At 39.4% G+C, this 22,379-nt stretch overlaps 1 protein-coding gene across 1 annotated transcript; it reads left to right on the top strand.

Annotated features, from left to right (window-relative positions):
• Positions 1 to 21,267, top strand: SQLE (squalene epoxidase). Its single transcript, XM_026495422.4, has 11 exons — positions 1 to 1,177; positions 4,195 to 4,444; positions 8,721 to 8,901; positions 9,946 to 10,042; positions 10,997 to 11,110; positions 11,200 to 11,371; positions 13,644 to 13,739; positions 17,767 to 17,909; positions 18,349 to 18,445; positions 19,872 to 19,959; positions 20,751 to 21,267. Exons 1-11 carry the CDS (start codon positions 887 to 889, stop codon positions 20,941 to 20,943), a joined length of 1,722 nt encoding a protein of 573 aa, XP_026351207.2. The 5' UTR covers positions 1 to 886; the 3' UTR covers positions 20,944 to 21,267.
• The last annotated feature ends 1,112 nt before the right edge of the window (positions 21,268 to 22,379 follow it).

Consider the following 22,379-nt stretch of genomic DNA (forward strand, 5'->3'; position numbering starts at 1 on the left):
GGGCGGGGCGGGCGCGCTCGGCGCGCAGGGCGGGGTGGGATTGCGCCCCTGCGCTCCGCCTCCTGGTCCTCGCCTGGGAGGAGCCCCTCGGCCGTCTAAGCGCGCTGGGAGAGCGGCGAGCGAAGGGCGCGTGGTGGTTACTCTGGTTACTGCGGAAGCGCGGGGTCGGGGAGGGCAGCTGCAGCCCGCGAGGGATGCTGGCGGGGCGGCCGTGAGGAGCCGCCGCCCTCTGAGGGAGCTCCCTGGAGACCGCCGTTCACCCGCGGGGAAACGGAGGCGCGGACTGGAAGGTTCGGGGGCTGGTGACTCGGAGCTTCTCGGAGCGGCCGTGCTTCTCTGCGCGGGGTCCGCAGTCTCGAGTCCGAGGCCATCCTCGGTGGGAAGAGGCAGTCCCGGCGCGGGGTGGCGTCTCTCCGCGCTCCCCCTCCTGGCCAGGTCGCGCCCAGACGTTTCTTTCATCTCCCCATCCGCTTCTGACAGGGCACCTGCAGCAGGTGAGCGAGGACAGTTGAGCTGCACGGCGAGCCTACAACACCATTAGAGGCGCCACCAGCAGCAACCCAGGAGAAGCCCGTCCAGAAGAAATAAATGGATTGCTGGGGAAGAGGAGGGTCTGGTCGGGAGCTGTTGGAGCAGGCGATTTTTTAATACTGCTTTCTAAGTCTGGACAACTTTCCCCTTTTTACATACTTTTATACCAACTTGATAGGATTTTGTAGATTCCTCTGATTTGAATTGTAATCCTGTGACGGTGTTTGCTGGAGTTTGGCCGGTTCCTCGTGCTCCTTTTGGTGACACATTTTGGGAGAACCTCGAGTCACCAAAACCCTACAGAGAAAAAGGATCTCGGCTTTGACCCCGGGGGCACCGGAAGAGCCTTTGAACCATGTGGACTTTCTTGGGCATTGCCACTTTCACGTATTTTTACAAGAAATGCGGAGACTTCGTTTCTTTTGCCAACAAGGAGCTGCTGCTGTGCGTGCTGGTGTTCCTGTCCCTGGGCCTGGTGCTCTCCTACCGCTGTCGCCACCGGAGCGGGGCCGTCCTCGGGCGCCAGCAGAGCGGCTCCCAGTTCGCGCTCTTCTCGGATATTCTGTCGGCCTTGCCTTTCATTGGCTTCTTCTGGGCCAAGTCGCCCCCGGGATCAGAAAATAAAGAGCAGCTTGGGTCTAGGAGGGTAGGTGGAATTTTAAGTGGGCAAACGAGTGAGCATGTTCTTTTAAAATCAGGATTGGGGTCACTCAAATGTAAATTTTCATCTTGTCTACAGGCCAAAAGGCAGCAATTTAGAAACTCTGGTTATGATAAATTTTCATTTATTGGGGTGTGTGTGTGTGTGTGTGTGTGTGTTAAGCTCTTGACTGTTCCTTGGCTACATCTATGCCACTGTGAGGAGTGATTGAAAAGATTTGTTTCCTTTAGCCAATGCATGTGAAATCGATTCGATTTTGAAAGGGGAAACGAAACGTTAGAATTTCATTTTGAAGGAGGACAGAATCACTTTCTGCCATTGGGAAAAAATGTTTACTGAAATCCTTGGGTAGGGATTGCATTTGTACCTGAGCAGAAAGAAACCGGCTGCAGGTTAAGTCCAGTGCTTATAAATGACAGCTGGTTGGGGAGAGTGACAGAAAGAACAATTCAGAAGGCTGGTGGAGTAAAAATTAGTTCAGCATTTTAAAGTCTTGGGCAAATCCCCTCCTCTCCCGATGTCGGTGGGGCCTTGAGCAAATCAGTGCAGGAGTGTCCTGAATCACGTGGACGATTGAGTAAGGTCCACAGCTCAGTCATGTTCCTAATTCTGAGGCTAGTCTCCAGTCACGTGTGAAGTTATGCCTTCTGCAAAGACAGCAGAGGGGGACAATGCTAGATGAGGGAGAAGAGGTCTGGCTTTGAAGCCAGAACATTGAGGGCCTATCGGCCATGGGTATTTGAACTTTCTCCTGAGAGCCCTGGAGGATTTTAAGTAACAATACTTGATTTTACTTTTTAAAAAAGCGTTTCCAGTTGGTGTGAGGAGAGTGGATTGCAGGGGCACGGGAATGGGAGCAGGGCTGTCAGGTGAGAGACTGCAGTGAGGGGTGATGGTGATTCGGAGTCAGGGCGAGTGGCCTGAAAAAGTAGTTTACTCCTTGAGGTTCTAGATCTACGCTATTGTACTGTATCCACAGTACAGATTAGCAAGGCTTATAGAAAGGAGGACTTGACTGAGGAGTTTTGCTCCACCACGTCTGGCTATAAGACGTGTGGCAAGACCTTCGTTTCTGTAAGAATCAGTTACCTCTTCTATTAGGGATGGCACCAGTCTTGCTCTTAGTTAAGGAATTAAGTGATTTAACGTGGTCGTAACTGACTAATAAATAGTAGCTATTATTAGTCTAAGGTAGTGCACGTCTAGTACACAGTGGACATGCATGTTAGGAACCTTTTGGCTAGTGCTTCAAGCAGCAGTAAAGGTGGGTATGGCTTGGAGCAGTAGAAAAGGAGGGAGAGGGAATCTGTAATCTCAGTTTGAAATCTTTGGTGTTATTTGAGCTAACTTTTGCCAAGGACACTGAGCACTAGTGCAGGTGCCTGGAATACGATTATATCATGTGATGTTGAGACATTTTGGGGAAGGGAAAATTGGATTGCCAGCAGTCAATTTTGTGAATGCTTCAGGCTTTCTGCTTAGTCCTAAACATCAGGGAGTTGGTAGACTCTTCATTGAGCACTAAGTTCTCATTAGTGCTTTTACTGACCATTCTCTGGATGACTTAACTAACTCAAGTGCCCCTTTCAGGATAGTGTGTGTGTGTGTGTGTGTGTGTGTGTGTGTGTGTGTGTTTAACAGGGAAAACTTAGGAAGAAAAACTAATAAAAAAATGGCTAAGATGGCAAACAGGGCTTCTCTTGCTTTCAGAACGGTAATTTAAATATAGTCAGTTATTCTGGCCTTCAAGAAATACTTAGGGGAAGAGGACAAGAAGGTGATTTCTTGTCTTCTCTTGGTAAAGGACAAGAAGGTGATTTCTCTCAGAGAAATTATAAAAAATGGAATGGACAAGGCCCCAGTCCCTATAGAGTTGAAGGAAGACTGAATGCATATTGAAATAACAGAGAATCAAAGTTCTAAAAGATTTTAGGTTTGATTTCCCTCCTTTTTGTCTGAGGTCTTTTCTTAAAATCCCTCCAAAATGGCATTTGGGCTTATCTTAATCATTACGGCCAGAGAACTCAAGGAAGATTGTTCCTTGCAATTCTGTATCTGAACTGTATTTATATTTGTCAATCCACATACCAAGAAAAAAATACTTATTTCAACCCTGAATTATTCATGTTAAAAAACCCAACTGGTACTCAGTGGGCATAAAGCTCTCAAAACAGGACTTTTTCATCATCTTATGAATGAAGCTTCTATCGTCAACCCAACTAGTGATAGGTTTAATGTTCATTCCTAAATGGACCAACTGTTTGGCTAGGCCCTCTTAGAGTGTCAGGATGGGGCAAATTAAATATGTTCTTATATGTTAAGAACTTAAATGTGACCGGGTCGAATCCCAAGGGACAGGATGAGTTATTTTGTCCTTTCAGAATTTTCTTGAATTAAGTAATTCTCAATTAATACATTAATAGCCAGAATTTGACAGTCTTTTTGTTATATAAAAGGGATTTTTTAGGGTAAGATAGATTATCAGATGAAAATCCAGAAGGAGAAAATAAAAATAAATAGTGGAAACATGTAAAAGGTGCTGGAATAGTTTGCAACATGGTGTCGAAATAGAAGCTGTATGTTATCTGCATCTGATAGATACTTAGAATGTACTTGAAGAATTGAGTAATTAATGATAGAATTTTCCCTATAATAAGTCTTTGGAACCCCTTGTAAACATTATTTATATTTAGCCTGGTGTGGATTTCTAAATATGGCTGTATAATAGCATTTTCTAAATATATTTGAAAAATGGAATGGAATATATATTTAATTTTATTGGGATATTATTATACATTTTTATTTAACTGAATATTTTAATATTCTTGGTTTTTATATATGATCTGTATTTAAAAATATAATAGTGCATGTGGTTTGATAATATTTGAGATGTAGCTTTTGCCCAAGGTCGGAAAGTCCAGAGTCTCTATATAACAACAGCACGATTTTAAGGATAGCAAATGTGGAGATATAATTAACTCTTTTTTTTTTTTTTTAAACAGCACAAAAAAGGAACCAATATTTCAGAAACAACTTTAATAGGAGCAGCTGCCTCTTCAGTGTCTTTTCAAAATGATCCGGAAGTTATCATTGTGGGATCTGGTGTAGTTGGCTCCACTTTGGCAGCCATGCTTTCCAGAGATGGAAGAAAGGTGGCAGTAATTGAGAGAGATTTAAAAGAGCCTGACAGGATAGTTGGAGAATTTCTGCAGCCCGGTGGTTATCATGTCCTCAAAGACCTTGGTCTTGAAGGTAGGTGTGTATTTATTTTTAGGAGTTATGTGGTATAAGGAAGCACTTTTCACTTTAGACTGTCCTATAACTGGTAAAAAGATATTCCAATTTGTTTACATTTCTAAAAGTTACTCTTTACTAACAACTCTGCATGAAAATGAGAGCAAAGAAGAAAATAAGCATTTAGTGTATGAGAAGATATAATAAAGTGGCTAAAAAACACAAACGGTCAAAATTAAAGATTGGAAAAATAGAATGAAGGCATGAAATTTAGTGAAAGGTGAAGGGAACTATCACTGGTGAAGAACATATTATGTCCCTCTTATAGAGTCTTTTATTTAAGTATCGTCTGTTAAACCAGTGATTTTTGAACACAAACTATTCATTTCAGGGATATTTATTCACTGCTCTGTGTGAGGTGCTGGACTTGGTACCAAGGATATACTGGTGAACAAGACAGCTTCACTGGCCCCTCTTAAGGATCAGAGTACAAAATATGCCTGGGCTCTGAACTGAGGAGGAGCTTGCTTGGCTCCTGTGTTCGGCATCATGGTGTAGGAATTATGAGCATCGATTCTGGAACTGGATTGCCTGGGGTTGAATACCAGCTCAGGCACTTAAAAAGCTGTATGACCTTGGCTGAGTTATTCAACCTACTGTGTACCTGTTTCTTCATCTGTAAAATGGTCATTTTACGTGAGTCCTTGCCTCATAGGTTATTATGAGGATGAAATGAATTCATATACATGAAGCATTCAGAACTGTGTCTGGTATATAGTTGGCACTATGTAAGTGTTTGCTGTTGTATTTAAGGAGCTGAAAAGGAGAGCAGTGTAGCTAGGAAGTATTGGGTGATGGGGAAAGGAGAATGGCTTGAGATTAAGGTTGGAGAGATAGGCAGCAGCCACATTATGAAGGGTGTTGCCGTCGGTGGAGCAGGAGTGTGGTGTGATCTAGTTTATGCCTGTATAAAGTGGCTTCAGACCTTTGACATCTACTCACAATGACAAACACATTTGACATCCTGACCCAGCACATACATACATATATTTGACCAAAATTTGTGTCATTTTACTTTTTAAATACTTGTCATGATTCTACCCAAGTACACAATTCACAAGTTGAAATTCACTTCTTGATTTACCATTGACTTATACCCCGCAGTTTGTAGAATGCTGTTTTAAAAGAATATGTGGATAGAATGTGGTCAGTAGACTGTAAGATTGTGGTAGTGGGGTAGCAAGCGTCAATGCAAAGAGTCTAGTGGGAACTCATTGCTAAATCCAAATGACGGATGATGGTGCTTTGGGCTAGCATGGTAGCAGAGGATATAAAGAGAAGTGGACAGATTGATGTTAAAATTAAGAGACAGAAATGGCATGACTTACTATAGGATTGGTGTGAGATATGAGGGAGAAGGAAGTGTTAAAAGTGATTCCTAGCTTTTGGTTTGAACAGCCGGTAAATGGTGGTATCATTTGCTGATAAGAAGACCTAGAGAGGAACAAGAATTGGGGGTAATTTGCAGGACATGTTGTGATATCCAGGTGGAGAAATTAAGTTGAATATATGAATATTGAATGCAGAGGAGCGGTTTGGGCTGGCTGGAATTAGAAATTCCAGAGGTGTCAGCATATTTATAGTATTTAAAAGCCACAGTAGTGATTGAGAGCATGTAGGGAGAAAAGAGAAGACAGAATAAACCAAGTCCTGGGAAACTGATATTTAAAGATCAGGTAGAAGAAGAGAAGCCTGAAAAAGAGTCCAAGGGGGAGTTGGCAGAATGGCAGAAGAAAGCCAGAGGGTTTGATGCCACTTAATCCATGAGAGAATGTTTCTAATAGGAGGGAATGGGTATGTGTCAAGAAAGGGAAGGACAGCTATGTCATGCTTTGTTAATGAAGGCTCAGGTAAGATGAGTATAGAAAAATGACCATGGGATTTGGCAGTTTGGAGCTTGCTATATTTTTATATTAAGTCTTAATATCTAGTGGGGAATGTCATCCCCCTCTTGTTTTCTTTGGGATTATTTTGACTTTTCATGGTGTTTTTGTTTTCTATATATAATTTAGAATTAGATTAAAAAAAATAACTCTGTCAAGATTATGACTGAAATAGCACTGAATCTATAGCTCAGTTTTAGAATAATTGACTTGGACTTCCTGTCCATGAATGTGGTATACTCTCCATTTAGTTAGGTCTTTAATGAATTTAAATGAAGTTTCATAAATCTCATATGTCTTTTGTTATATTTCTTCCTTGACTCTGGTTTATATTTGGGCTTTCATAAATGATACCTATTTTATTATGCACTGTATGCTCCGTTTGAGGTTCAGACTTTATACCAGGTCATGGCACAAAGTATGTTTGGATTTTTTATGGATGACCTCACCCATAGCCTGTGGTGAATGGCTTACTTCCACATCATATCTCAGGGCATTGACTTGAGTTTTTGTCTTTTCTATTTTATTGACAAGAAGTTTATGAATGGTGCTAAGTTTCATTGTCCCTGGGGGGCCCTTGCCTCACATTCAGGAGTGGCTCATAAAGCTCCAGTCATTTGTTTCGGCTTGTGGTTCTGATGCCCTTATGCTGTCGCCTCTAAAACGTGCTCACTGGTTTGACTTTGAAGTTGCTTTCCGTTTTTAGCATAGGTGGTTTTTTGTTTTTTCGTTGTTAGTTTTGTTTTTAACTTGCCTTTTTATAGCAAGCAGTTCTGCATTTTTTGATGTGGAGGAATGTTTTCCATGTCATTTTATCTGGTATGTTGACCAGTAGTCTTAATATCTTAAGTGTGGAGCTTTATGATTAATAGATAGTGATAGCTCTAAGTTAAGTCACTGGCTTCAAAGTTATTAACATCTAGTACTCATGAAGCATGAATTTCATCGAAGTGTAGGGTACTGTCTTCTTGCCTGCGAAAGAAAGTGAAAGTGTTCAAAGTATGCCACATTTGGTTTCATCGATAAAGTTGAGACAAAGACAGATAGATGTTAAGAAATCTTAAATTAGACCTTATTTACCTTCTCTTAAGATAGTTTACCCAAGGAAGAATTTTGCTGTGCTACTATACTTTTTACGTTTTCTGGTGTGTTCTAAAATTGGCCAGTTTAAACATTTCAAGTACTTCTGTAATACACTTACGGGTTAAGAAAAACAAACTGTCTCAGTAGTTGGACGAAGCATTATAGAAATACCAGATGGGTATCAAATATTTAGGTCAGAAACGATAGGCAATTTGCTGAGATTCAAATTGAATACACTGCTAATTGGCAGCTTTTAGGATATCTGTGTACTGAATCTCTGACTGAATTTTAACTGTAATAATTTAAGAACCATACTGAAAAACTAATTAGTTTTGATTCTGGATCAGATGTATGACAGTATTCATCTAGCATGTGCCTGCCTGGACTTTAAGTGCAATTGAAAAGAATACCAGAAAACTAATTTATTTTGATCTTAGCCTAGATGCGTGATAGAATTGTTTATGAAGATGTTCTTTCATCTATTTCTTTCATTATTGTAATGTACTTCATCTTAATATACTAACCATTATGATTTTAGGTCTATGTATGGTATATTCTCAATTGATACTTCATAATGTACTCTTTCTTAGATGAATATTTAGGTTGTTTTCAGTTATTCTTTATTAGAGATAACACTATAGTGAATTTACTCTTGCATATAACTTTAAAAATTATTAAAAACTAAAAATTATATCTTTAGGATGAACAATAGATGAATTTACAAGACTTAAGATTATTACATCAAAGGATGCTAACCTCTTCTTGGTTCTTGATAATTAGTGCTACAGTTACTTTCTAAGATGTTTTTAGTTTATAGTTTGACCAGTAAATTTATCAGTTTTATTATAATCTCACCAGCAATTTTGATAGATTTGATATCTTAGTTTTATTTCACTGATTTTTTAAAAATCAGGTTTTAAACATTTCCCTTCTCTGCTATGTTCAATATTTCTGTATTGCTTAATGTGAATACCCATGAACTTTTCACCTATTATTACTAGGTTCTTAATATTTTTCCTATGAAATTTAATGAATAAAGTTTGTATATAAATATTAATCTTTTGTGGTATTACAGATTTGCTAAGCGGTTGTCTTCCAGACACATTAAGATTTCTGAAATAGTTACATTAATGTCCGGTTGTCAAAATGGTTTCATCACATTATGAAGACAGAGACTCATTTTTGATGCCTCCTTATCCTCTGGCGCCTCATATATAGCTGTTGGCATGTTAACAAAATTGATTTTTTTGAACTGAACTGTTTTGCAGATGCAGTGGAAGGTATTGATGCCCAGGTGATAGATGGCTACATAATTCATGATCAGGAAAGCAAATCAGAGGTTCAAGTTCCTTACCCTCTGTCAGAAAACAGTCAAGTGCGGAGTGGAAGAGCTTTCCATCATGGAAGATTCATCATGGGTCTCCGGAAAGCAGCTATGGCAGAGCCCAAGTAAGACTACTCAGATATAGACAGTTAAAAGAAACACATTTAAACTTGGCCTTTGCACAAATGCTATTTCATAAATTGTCGTAAGTGTTTGGGTATGGGCTGGAGCATAGGTATTCTAAAGTAAACTGCAAGTTAGAAGAATGTTAATCTTCAGTGCCTTTGTTGACAATATCATGTAGAGAATTCCCGTTTGAATGACAGAACTGTTGAGGTTTTTCCTTTGACTAAATACATTTCGTGGTTTTTTTTATGTTGTTGGAATTTAGAGGATACAGTTGTAACTGAGGTTAAAGTCCTTGTCTGCCTATTTGGGGGTTGGGGTTTGTGCTTGTGGTATTTTCTGTTAAAAGTCAGAACAGAGGACTTGAAGGGAAAACCCTAGGGTGACAGGACTGGCTCTTCTCTTAATTATTAACTTCTATTTGCCCCTAGTCCTTAGGCACTATAACTGAGGAAGTTTTACACATGAGAACCCTCATCTCATTAACAAGGGCTTAAGTGTTGAGAAAGCAAGTGAGAAGTGAGCGGACTTACCCTTAGGACTGCGAGTTCCGTATCTGTGGAAGTGGAGTCTGTTCACTGTGGAAACATGGGAAAATGCACAAAAATACAGAGATTGTAAAACTTATCCATGACTCTTCTGACTAGAAGTAACTACTCTGGATAATTTGGTGGATAAACTCCCAATTGAGTATTTTCCCATCTCTCTTTGAATTTGTGTGGTGTGTAAAGTTTCTCTGCATGTATTTTTTTTAATGAATTGAGGTAAAAATCTCATGTTACTTTTAAAAATACTTTTAAAAATCATTACATTAGTATATATGTATTCAATTTCAAGAGATTAGAAAATAAAAACCACACTTAAGCTTCTAAAGTCCATTAATGTTTTTGCGTTTTGTCATTCCAGACCTTTCCTATGTACGTGTGTGCACACACGTGTGTGTTCAGTTTGTAAACTGGAGATAAGGAATAAGGACTTTGTCAATTCCTTATTTAAATTGTTCAAGTGTGCTATTGTATAATTTTTTTCTGTTTATCCTTTAGTGCAAAGTTTATTGAAGGCATCGTACTACAGTTACTAGAAGAGGATGATGCCGTGATAGGAGTTCAGTACAGGGAGAAAGAAACCGGGGACCTCAAGGTGAGAGATAGCAAATGTTAGCGCTTCCTAAGACATGTTTTTCCTTATTTTGCTCCTACTCCTTTGAAAAGTATACCCACCCGTTTACTCATCTAGTAGACTGAGTTCTCTCTAAGCCTTCGGCAGCAGGGTGGATTTCAGACTGCAACCCCTTGCTCTTTAGAGCATCTCGGCACTCTGTACAACAGCCTTGTAGACAGGCACCACGAGATCAGCAGTATTAAACTGAAATGAGAAATACCCACGTGCAGAGAAGCGGAGGGGACATGGAAGGTGAAAAAAGAAAGGATTCAACATAAAAGAAATGATTAGGATAAATGAAACAAGTGTTTTAATCTGAAAGGGAAAAGTAAGAGAATCTCTGCGGAAGTCGAACAGCAAAATAGTTGTCAGTACCTGCTCGTGTTGGTTTAGAAAGAGAAGAGAAAGCGAAAGGCTAATCTGTTGGCCTTTCTGGGCTCTTCTCTAGGGTCACCACCTAGAAACTGTACTCTGATGGGGGTGATTGCAAGATAATATGGAAGACCTACATCCAAAAATTCTTCTAAGCCCTAGCCACTGATCAGAAGCACTATGCAAAGTTAAAAAATTCTAGAATAAACCATGGAGTCGTCCTTGGACTTTGTGATGAGATTCAATATTCTGTGGTCTACACTTGCTTTGTAGTTGTTTCCCCGGTTGTTCATCAGAGTGTAGCTTTAATCCCAGGTGGTTTGGATGGTAGCGCTTGGAAGGCAGGCCATCCTCCTGGGAGGAGAGGAAGGGTCTCTAGAGGTTGGTCATTCATTAACTTAAGCCCAGTAACAGCTTCTTCTTAACATTCTCTTCATCACCTTCTTTAACGTTGTCCAATAAAATGTGTAAATATTTTACAAGAGTGCACATTTTAAGAGAATGGTCCTTTTACTGTGTGTTTCTAACCATTTAACAGAACACTGTTTATCTTGGTTGTAGGAACTCCACGCTCCATTGACTGTTGTTGCAGATGGACTTTTTTCCAAGTTCAGGAAAAACCTGATCTCCAATAAAGTTTCTGTTTCATCTCATTTTGTTGGCTTTCTTATGAAGGTACTATAGGAACATAATTATAGAAAAATAAAAGCAACTTGGAATTTGAAAATTATTAAAATGTTTCGTTTTGTTTTGTCTTTTTCTAGAATGCACCACAGTTTAAAGCAAATCATGCTGAACTTATTTTGGCTAATCCGAGTCCAGTTCTCATCTACCAGATTTCATCTGATGAAACTCGAGTACTTGTTGACATTCGAGGAGAAATGCCCAGGAACCTAAGAGAATACATGGTTGAAAAAATTTACCCACAAGTACCTGGTAAGAAACGGGATTTCGTTCACATTGTAATCTGTAGTCTGAAAGTGAATATCACAACAGGCTGTCCATTGCCAGTTCTCACTAACGCTGGGTCTGAACTAGGCCAGAGATAAGGATGGCAGGGTAAAAGATGCACCCAGTCAGATACGCTGGAGCTGAACTGTTTAACTAGCACGTATGAAAATCTCCAAATTAAAAGAAAATAGTTTCAGTATATCTTTCATATTAATAATTAAATCATTGTTTTCAGAATAATTATTCGTACTGGGGAAAATGGTGCTTTTTTAGGTAGTCTGGATACAGGTGTAAGGTGTCTGAATTCTTGAACTATCACTCCTATTTCATTACTTTAGCCCTTGGTTTTTGTAGAAATGGTAGCTACCTTTTATTGCATATCTACTATAAGGTGCTGTACAAACTTTGTTCCGTTTATCTACACAGTCACCCTCTGAGGTGAGGCCTTGTCACGATCCCGAATTTACTGATGAGGGAACTAGGAGTCAGTAAGCTCCTCCAGGGATAAACTATGAGTAAGTGGTGGATCCAAAGTTGAGGCCAGGCACGTCTGGCTCGTATACCCCACCCTCAGAACATGAGAGCTGTAAGCGATTTTCAAGATCATTTTTCCTTTGGAGTTGAACAGAAGGGCTTCATGAAATTTCAGACATGCTTGTAAAACACTCCTAAAAAATTGCTTTCTGGCATTTTTTTTTTTTTTTGAGAATGGGAAGATGTAAGTAAATAAGAATTTAAGATATTAATTAAAATATTAAGAATATTGATAAAATTGAAGGGAAACCCTGCTTTCCAATTATAAGATTATAGTAATAGGAAACTGTCTTTGGTAAGAGTATATTTTGTTTAAAAATTCTGTTTCTTGGGGCACTGGGTGGCTCAGCTGTTAAGCGTCTGCCTTTGGCTCAGATCATGATCCCAGGGTCCTGGGATTGAGTCTCGCATCCGGCTCCCTGCTCTGCGGGAAGCCTGCTTCTCCCTCTCACACTCTCCTTGCTTGTGTTCCCTCTCTCACTGTCTCTGTCAAATAAATAAATAAAATCTTAAAAAAAGAAATCTGTTCCTTTTTCAAGTTATTTTTTAATCTAAGTGAAAGCACTTTGTTTAATAACAATATTAAGGTATGCATGGACTAACTTAGATTTTTTTGTTTTAAAGATTTTATTTATTTAGAGAGAGATTGAGAGAGAGTGTGTGCGCAAGGTGGGGAGGGGCAGAGGTGAGGGAGAGGGAGAGGGAGTCTTAAGCAGACTCTGTGCTGAGCATGGAGCCCGACACAGGGCTCCATCCATCTCAGGACACTAAGATCACAACCTGAGCCAAAACCAAGAGTTGGACGCTTAACTGAGCGCACCACCCAGGCGCCCCTAACTTAAATTTTTAATAATGACATTTTCAACATTTCAATACATTTGCACTTAGTTAAGACATTTTTGAAGCTTTCAGAGGAAAAATGAATTATTCACATTTAAGAAAAAGATAATAATGTTATTTTTAGTGTTTTTTTCTTTTATCATAGATTGCCTTTTCCAGTCCAGAAGTTTAGAACAGACTGCCCTGAGATCATGGTGGGAAATATAATACTCATTAGGTTGTTGAAATTCTTGTAGGAATGGAAGAATTTCAGCTTAGGCATTCTGCTCCTGTATTCCCAGATTACAGTGGGAACTGTATGAAAAGACAGTTCATTTTCTATACAAGTAGGAGCACAAAACTTTAAACTGGGGCACGTCTCAGAGACGAGCTCTTCCAAGCACTTCACGTTATAGATGAAGAAACTGGGCTCAGAAACGTAGAGCTCTCTACAACTTTTTCCTGCCGTACGTACCCTCCTGCTGTTGGTGGATTGCTAGTATAGTTCATCTGTTATCCCAGAATGGGGTGTGATGGTAAATTAAGTGTTCAATATGTTTCCTAGCAGTTAACATTTGGGAGAAAGGTGGGTGAATTTCTTAATTTGCTTCACTCTTCTTAGCTCTTTTGTTCATTCAGCTGTATGTGATTCTATTTACATTAAATTTCTCTTAGATTCCTTAGTCATTCCTTAGCATGAATAACTAGGTTCTTAATGAACAATTGTATTAATAAAATAATTAGTTCTTGATTTATCACAAGGTATATGTATGTGTATATAGCACAAATATTGTATTACATGTAACATAATAGAAGGTATTAGTTTAGACTTGATAAGAACATATGATAATTAGAAATTGAAATTTTATAAACCATTTATTTGGTGGGGTGGGATTTATTGCAGATCACCTCAAAGAACCATTCCTGGAAGCCACTCAGAATTCTCGTTTGAGATCTATGCCAGCAAGCTTTCTTCCCTCTTCACCAGTAAACAAACGAGGTATTATTTTATTGGAGTGATTTTACAAAGGGTAGTCTAAATATTCAAATTTAATATTCCAAATGTAATATGGGATGGAATTTATGCTACTGGGAATCATGTGGGACAGAGAATTGGTTACTGTGTTTGAATGTATTAACACCAAAATTGGTTTTATGATGTCTTTATTATCTAATAATGAGTGTAAATGTCATTACAGTAGTTATTGGGGCTACGACAGTTAAGTATAGTCCTAAATCTAGAGAAGGCAGTTTTCTAGTGAGGGGTATAAACTGGTGATTTCAGAACACTGTGGATAAATGCTGAAGTGAAAGCCCACTCGTGGTACCGCAAGGTTCACTGTGAACGGTGAAAGGTGATTGGGGAAGTCGTGTCTCAGGAAATAAAACTGGAGTTGGGGCATGAAGGATCAGTGGGGGTTCATTAGACAGTGAAATGAGGGAGGACTGAGAAATGATGGCATTTTCAGTGAAGTCCAGTAGTTTCCTATGGTGGGAGCACACGCTAGGTGTCAGAGTGGTAGAAAGGTATTTATTTAAAGTTTAGTTTTAATCCTATAGACAGTGGAAAGTCATTGAAAAGTTTGGTTTTTTTAAATAGCTTTATTGAGATGTAATTCACAAATCATATAATTCACCCATTAAAGTTTACAGTTCATTCGTTTTTAGTATATTCATAGATATGTACAACCATCACTACAGTCAATTTTAGAACCTTTACCCCAAAAAGAAACCCTATACCCATCAGCAGGCACTGCTCATTTTCTCCCCACTCCCAGCCCCAGGCATCCACTGATCTGCTTTTTGTCTCTGCAGATTTGCCGATTCTGGACATTTCCTATAAATGCAATCAGTGGGTCCTTTGTAACTGGCTTCTTCGAGGTTCATCCTTGTTGTAGCATGTCCTTCATTTGTTTTTGTGGCCAAGTTGTATTCCATGTGTGGGTATACTACATTTTAACTGTCCTTTCATCAGCTGATAGACATTTGGTTTGTTTCCACTTTGGTTATTATGAACAATGCTGTTGGGAACATCTGTATACGAGTTTTTGTGTGGACTTGATTTTCACTTTTCTTGGGTATGATAACTCTGTTTAACTCTTTGAGGAACCGCTAAACTATTTTCCAAAGGGGCTGCCCCATTTTACATTCTCATTAACAATGTGTGAGGGTTTTGATTTCTCCACATCCTTACCAACATTTGTTATTATCTGTCTTTTTGGCCATACCCATTCTCGTAGGTGTAAGTGATACCTTACTGTGGTTTTGATTTGTGTTTCTCTGATAGATAGTGATGCTGAAAATCTTTTCATGTGCGTTTTGGACAATTGTATTTCTGTTTTAGAGAAATGTCCATTCAGATTGCACATTTTTTTTTTTTAAAGATTTTATTTATTTATTCGACAGAGATAGAGACAGCCGGCGAGAGAGAGAACACAAGCAGGGGGAGTGGGAGAGGAAGAAGCAGGCTCATAGTGGAAGAGCCTGATGTGGGGCTCGATCCCATAACGCCGGGATCACGCCCTGAGCCGAAGGCAGACGCTTAACCGCTGTGCCACCCAGGCACCCCTGTGCCACCCAGGTGCCCCTGATTGCACATTTTTTAATTGGTCAGATGAAAAAAACTTTTATTGTTGAGTTCTGAGAGTTCTTTATATATCCTAGATACAAATCCCTTATCAGATAAATGAGCTGCAAAAACTTCTCTCATTACATGGTGATGGTGTCTGTTGAAGTTTTTAATTTTCATGAAGGCCAGGTTATGTGCTTTTTTTCTTTTGTTAGTTGTGCTTTGGATGTCATATCTAAAAAGTCTTTGCCCAATCCAAGTTCCCTATGATTCACTCCTATATTTCCTTCCAAGAGTTTTATACTTTTAGCTACTACGTTAAGTTATTTGATCCATTTTGAGTTAAATTTTGTGTATGGTGTGAGGAAGGGGTTCAGCTTCATTTGTATGTGGATATCCAGTTGTCCCAGTACCATTTGTTGAAAAGACAGTTTTTTCCCCATTGAAGTGTCTTGGCACTCTTGTCAAAATTAATTTGACTGTAAATGTAGTAAGAGTTCTTTTCTTTCAACAATATTTTGTAGTTTCAGAGTGTTTTACATTTCTTTTGGTAAACTTATTTCCCAGTATTTTATTCCTTTTCATGCTGTTGTAGAAGACTTGTTTTCTTAATTTCATTTTAAGATTCTTCATTGCTAGTGTATATAAATACAGTTGATTTTTGCATATTTATCTCATGTCTTGAAACCCTGCTGAACTCATTTATTAGTTGCTAATAGTTCACTGAAAAGTTTTAAATAAGATAGTGGTGTGATTAGATTTTTATTTTAGAGATACTACTCTGATACGCTGTGGAGCATGGTTTTGGAGGACAGGTCAGGCTAGAGCTTATAGTAAGGCTGTGTAATTGTTCCATGTGAATGGTGATAAAAGGTTCGAGCTACGGTTGTGGCTGTGGAAATAGAAGGTGGAATCGTGTACTCTCTAGGATGAAGAATGCATGCAACTTGGTGACTCATTGGCTATTGTAGTAAGGGAGAGTGAGGCCTCTTGATGGAGTCCACGTTTCAGGTTTAGGTAGTTTTGCCAGCTATTTGCTGATGTTGAAAATGCAGGAAAAGGAATGTAAGTTTAGGAAGTGTGGGAAGAGGTGATGAGTTCACTTTTGAACATAATGGATAGGAAGTGCCAGTAAGGCATTTGATAGAGATGTGTGGAACACCATTGAAAATGTGTGAGCTCCAAAGACAGGTCTGAACGGGAGCTTTTGATATGCCATGGTTCCTGAACATAATCCAATTGAATTTGCTGTGGAAAAACAGCCATAATAAACTACTAATCATATAAGTAAACTAATGCAAAGCAGAATGAAGAAGCTGATGCCAAATTGATATAAACAATAGGCCAACAGTAATTGGTGGAACTAGAAATGTTCCACGGAGAAGGAAGAATAAAAGTTGTTTGTAGTTTGTGGTTTTTTAGTGAAGATATTAGAGTCATACATAAATTTGAATTAATATTTAGAAATTTTCCTTTTTATAAGTTAATGTTTACTGTATGCATTTTATAATTAGTTATAAATGTAGTATATTGTGACATTGCAGAAAATAATTATCCATGACTTTGCCACCTTAACGTTATTATTATGGTTGTCTATTTCTCTCTCGGATTAAATTAAATAACTGTTTTGTTGAAATGTCACTGTAAGTGTTAGGGCGTAAACCAGGCTGACAGTGGCCGGGGTCTTCGGCCGCTCGGGAGGTGCACCTGGAGGGCCGCATTTCTGCTTCTGCAGTTTTGAATCACGGGGCTGATTTTCAGATACAATTCGGTCAAGGCTTATTCCTCTAAATTAACTTCAGATAGGTTTGGAATATAAGCTTATAATTGCTTTTTAATTCAAACTACAATTTGGCTGGGTATCATTTTCCTAGGGCCTGCTTTCCTTCCCTTAGAACCGTACAGACCTTTCTCTAGCGCGCTGGCAGCAAATACGGCTGTGCAATGTCAGAGCTCTTCATTTTTCCCTTGTAGGAGACTTGCTTTTTATGCCAATTTTTTTGTTTCGTTTTGTTTTTTTCATGAAAGAGGCTTCACAAATATTTTGGCATTGACTTCACCTTAGATTCCCATGTGACTTTCATGAGGGCAGGGACCATGTTTCTTGTTCTCACTGTGTGCCCAGGATCCAGTACCTATTAGGTACCCAATAAATATTAATTGAACTTTTGTCTCAATTTAGTCATGATTTGTTCCCTTGTATTTTCATATTCTCGGGGTTTTTTTTTGCATTTTAATTTTTTTATTATGATCGGTTAGTCACCGTGCAGTCCATCGTTAGCTTTTGATGTAGTGTCCATGATTCATTGTTAGCGTGTGACACCCAGTGCTCCGTGCAGTACGTGTGCTCCTGGTTCACATTCATAATGTTTATTAATTAACAGAATTTTTTTTTTTTTGGGTCTTAAGGGATGCATCCAGGATGATGTCATTATCTAAATTCTCTCTCTCATTATAGGTGTTCTTCTTTTGGGAGATGCATATAATATGAGGCATCCTCTTACTGGAGGAGGGATGACTGTTGTTCTTAAAGATCTAAAACTATGGGGAAAATTGCTAAAGGGTATCCCTGACCTTTATGATGATGCAGCTGTTTTCCAGGTAAGATATTAAATTATTCTTTGACAAAAATGTCTCAATTGATTTCTTTCCGGGCCTAAGAGGCATAGGGCCTTACTGGGGAGATCTGTACCTATGAACCTGATCCTGAGTCCTGGTTCTTGGGCAGTCTTGTTGAGGCATAAAGAACCTGTGAGCCTGTGCAACCCACGAATCTCACAGAATTTCTAAATTTCTGTGTTGATTATTAGGTCACATGGATTGCACGGACCACTTTGCTCATTGGGATTATATATTTCACTTCAGAGTTCGGGAACTCGTTCCTCTGGAGATGTTGTGTGTGTGTATGTAAATGCTCACTATAAGGCACCATTGCTTACAGATGATCCTCAGGATAGACCTCAGTTTGAGGGGCTGTAGACATTAGTTTGTGCTTCCCCCCACCCTTACCATGTACTAAGCGATGTTTTTTCTCTTTTAGGCCAAAAAATCATTCTATTGGGCAAGAAAATCATCTCACTCCTTTGTTGTGAATATCCTTGCTCAGGCTCTTCATGAATTATTTTCTGCCACAGATGGTAAGTATAGATATTTTTAATGAAAATTACTGAACTGCAGATTTTTAGCACAGGAAGAGAACTTAATTATAAACAAGTTAGTGATTAGGCCAGAAATAGCCATGTTTCCCAAGTCCGACTCCCAAGTGGTGGCCCTTTGTAACCCCATCCTTGAGCAAGATTTCCCACCTCTAATCATCCTGTATCCACACTTTGTGTGAAGAGCCTGACCACCTTCCCAGCACTGCTTCAGAAATGCATCTGTATTAATTCCTCTGGTCCAGGTCCGGCCACACAGAGCCACAAACGCATGAAGTTGTGAGGCACGATCTTTCTGGCCATGAGTCAAAATGTAATATAGTTGTTAATCTTTTTCTTCCTGAACATGTTTCAATTTCTGTTCAAAGTAGTATTTTATAAAATGAATATAAGGTTCATAACAAGTTTAGATTTTGTCTCCTATTATAATACACAAGTAGCAGAATGCATCTACCTTTTACTCACTTGAAATATTCCCATGCTTTTGTTTTTGTTTCTATATTGTAAAGTGGCGATGGTCAGTCTGTATATTAAGGAAAACATGACTTAGCAGAAGCCGTATTAGAAATGGAGTAGAGGCAACCGTGCCACTTCCCAAGCCCAGCAGTATACAGATTAGTTAATCTGTAAGTTAACGACACTGGACATTTAGATTTTCAGGAATAAATGTAACTCCAGTCCTATTACTTCAGGTATTTACAACAAAGCTACTTCTGTGAACTGGCCAGGGTCCCAGCGATCTATGCTTTGGTGACTTGAGTGCAAAAGATAATATAGTACAGATACCTTCTGTAGCCTCTTATATGCATTATTCTTGCTAAAAGAAAAAAAAAAACCCAGCTCATTCGCCAGTCAATCCTCTCTTGCTAATTGGCATGGAAGCTGGAATGGCTGGGTGGGCTAGTAAAAAGAAAAGAACCAAGTTTTGAGTCTTTCTTAGTGCTGCTTTTTAAGCTTTCCTAAGCTCTTGATTTTCTTACATTATGAAAGATTAGAGGAAGAAAGAGTTTTATTGGAGTTAAGTTTACCTATTGCATCCTTTTTAAAATCTGTTCAAAAGAAAAATCTAGGTAATACCTTAAAGAAATATTTATCCCAAATAAAAAAAATTGTGGGTTGATACTACTATGTTGGGAGGGTTTAATGAGTCACTTTGAAAAGTATGAGAAACTACACAGGTCTAAGGCATTGTTAATGTTTACTACTCACAGCTACCCTTTTACTTAGAGTTTACTGCTCAGAGATATAGGTTGGGTATCTTAGAAACTGGGAATTTGGTTTCTAGAATTGTGTTTTCTGACAAAAAGAATTTACAGAATATTTGCATCACTTACTGAATTTACGACAGTCAAGGAAATAACTTTTAAACAACTTTCTAAACAACTTTAACTCCCAATTTTTATTTTAGATTCCCTACATCAACTAAGAAAAGCCTGTTTTCTTTATTTCAAACTCGGTGGAGAATGTGTTGCTGGTCCTGTTGGGCTGCTTTCCGTGTAAGTTGTTCTGATGACACAGAGGAAGCGGATCTTTCAGATTTTCTTGGGACTGCTCAGTTGGTGAACTACTGCAAGTCCTTCTTCCTACATTTTGTCCATTAGAATCCTAGTCAGAAGGTAGCTCAGAGAAATGAAAAAAAGCATCATTAGCCCTGTGTTTTACTTCTGGGAAAACAGTGGTGAGCAGAAGCTGGTGGTAGATGAGGCCAACGCCCCGATTAAATCAGGAGCTTGTTTTCTTGCTGGTGGGTTTAACCATATGATCTGATCGGTGGGAGCCATGCATAATAGAGGAATTTGTATTTAAAATTTACATCGATTAAGGTGTGGGGACTTGTGAAACTCAATAATGGTTTTGACAGTGAAGACATAGGTAGAATTATTCTTGAAAAGTCTGCACAGTAAAATTCTTTAAGTCTGTTCTCATTCATCTATAATCTGAATGTCAATACTGTTACCTTTTGAAAAACCTAAGATCCCACAGCTGAGGCCATCCAGGTACTTCAGGCAGAGATCTCAAGATTAGTGAAAGAAAACTTTAGCTCCACACATGCAGTTTATGTCAAGCAGACTGAGAAGAGTTCCTGGCTCTCTGACAGACAGGGGTATATCCTAAGGAGTTTCTTGTAAGAACATCCACTCGTCCCTGCCATTAGAGCGCAGGCAGCACAAGCCTCCAGAGTCCTCTAGAATGCATAGCTTTATAGATATGTCATTAGAACCTTTCTGTGAGTAATTTTAATTGCTGGGTCTTACTAATACGTGTATTTTTTTTTTCCTGTTTACAGCCTGTCTCCTAACCCTCTCATTTTAATTGGACACTTCTTTGCTGTGGCGATCTATGCCACATATTTCTGCTTTAAATCGGAACCTTGGATTACAAAACCCCGAGCCATTTTCAGTAGTGGTGCTGTATTGTACAAAGCATGCTCTATACTATTTCCTCTGATTTACTCGGAAATTAAGTACCTGGTCCATTAAACTTACAGGGGAACCATTTGCGAACGAATATTTGGAACTCACGAAGAGACTTTTGGAAGAGGATGTAAGCACAGAACTATCCCACTTCTAAAGTGGAAACGCTTGGACCAAGATTGGGGTTAATTCGTTTTTGAAGTTATTTGTATATAAACATGTAAATACATACTTTGCAATTTAAAATGAAGGGTAAAATAGACATTTAAAAGAAATGATTGTTATCTTAAATTAGGGCTAACACTGAGGAACTGCAGTTTTTCTTTTGACTTCAGTAGCTGGGAGGAGTCATTGTTGGGATATGCAAATAAAGTGCAGAATGAACTGTAATGTCTTTTTGTCTCCGTCGTGGACTTGAGGTGGAAAATGAAGAGGAAAGCCTGTTCTGTGAAATAACTGATGTCGGGGGAGTTGCCTTAAAATCTCTAGACTTTACTTTCCTCATGAATCCTACAAGGCCACTTTAAGGTTCTCCTCTGGGTTCTTTGCAAACATCCCCTTCCTAAGAAACGCAATCAGGGCTTTATAAGTTCCACCATATAACATGACTTAGCCAGGCTAGGATTACTTAAGAAACAGTGAATGACCAAATAAGCACTCGTAGTATCTGGCATAATGCTTAGAAATCAGTTAGAATTCACGGAGTTTCAGTATATCTGAAGAAATTGTGGACATCAGAAAGGTACCACGGAATTTCAGGAAATGCCCGGGTATCACTAAAGTTGCCCCCCTGCAAGAGCAGTAACGCGTACCTTGGAAGGCTACGTAACTACTTCCGATTAGAAGGATAAGGGTGGAAAGAGCTTAAAAAGCTTTTATAACAAGAATTTCTCTTTCACCTTGTCAGTTACCTCCGCTGAGGACTGGTCAGCAGCCAGATCCCTTGTGGCGTCAGTCACGTACAATTCATTTGCCTCATTTCAGCTGCATATGGTGGACCCATCCGCTTGGTTCTGTGACAGTCCCCCCTAGTTTATCCCACACTTTTCTGGTTAAAATCTCACTTTCTTACATTTGGCCTGTTCAGCAGCTGGCTTTCTTCGGGGGCCATTTTCACAGAGAACCAAAGATCTCACTTCATGCAGTTACTGATTACAAATGGAAAACACCAAGATATCTCTGAGATGTGGCCGTAGGATGGCCATGGACTGACCGGCTAAGTTCTCACGCACTGCACCAGCCTCCTAGCGGGCGACACTCCCAAACTCACGTGCTGGGCAACAATTCGCTTTTAAAATGCTGTGCTCGGTCTCAACTAGGCCGGACTGCTGGGGGGGAGGGGGGCTTAGGTTGCTGAGGAAGGGAGGGAAGGATGGAAGGCGCAGCTGAAGCTGGGGAGACCTATGGAAGGAATGCTGAGAACCAGCCCAGGGTCTCTGTGACTGGAGGACAGTGAGCCTCAGGACCCAAGGAGTTTCCATGGTACGTGGTCCATGGATTGT

This window comes from Ursus arctos, unplaced genomic scaffold, assembly GCF_023065955.2.
Source record: "Ursus arctos isolate Adak ecotype North America unplaced genomic scaffold, UrsArc2.0 scaffold_6, whole genome shotgun sequence".
Classification (NCBI taxonomy): Eukaryota; Metazoa; Chordata; class Mammalia; order Carnivora; family Ursidae; genus Ursus; species Ursus arctos.

Bases quoted from the DNA above. Each gene is read 5' to 3' on its own strand.
- SQLE (XM_026495422.4), top strand. From the start codon at position 887: ATGTGGACTTTCTTGGGCATTGCCACTTTCACGTATTTTTACAAGAAA. The intron at 8,902-9,945 runs GTAAGACTACTC...TTTATCCTTTAG, and splicing joins GCAGCTATGGCAGAGCCCAA to TGCAAAGTTTATTGAAGGCA. The intron at 13,740-17,766 runs GTATTATTTTAT...CTCTCATTATAG, and splicing joins TTCACCAGTAAACAAACGAG to GTGTTCTTCTTTTGGGAGAT.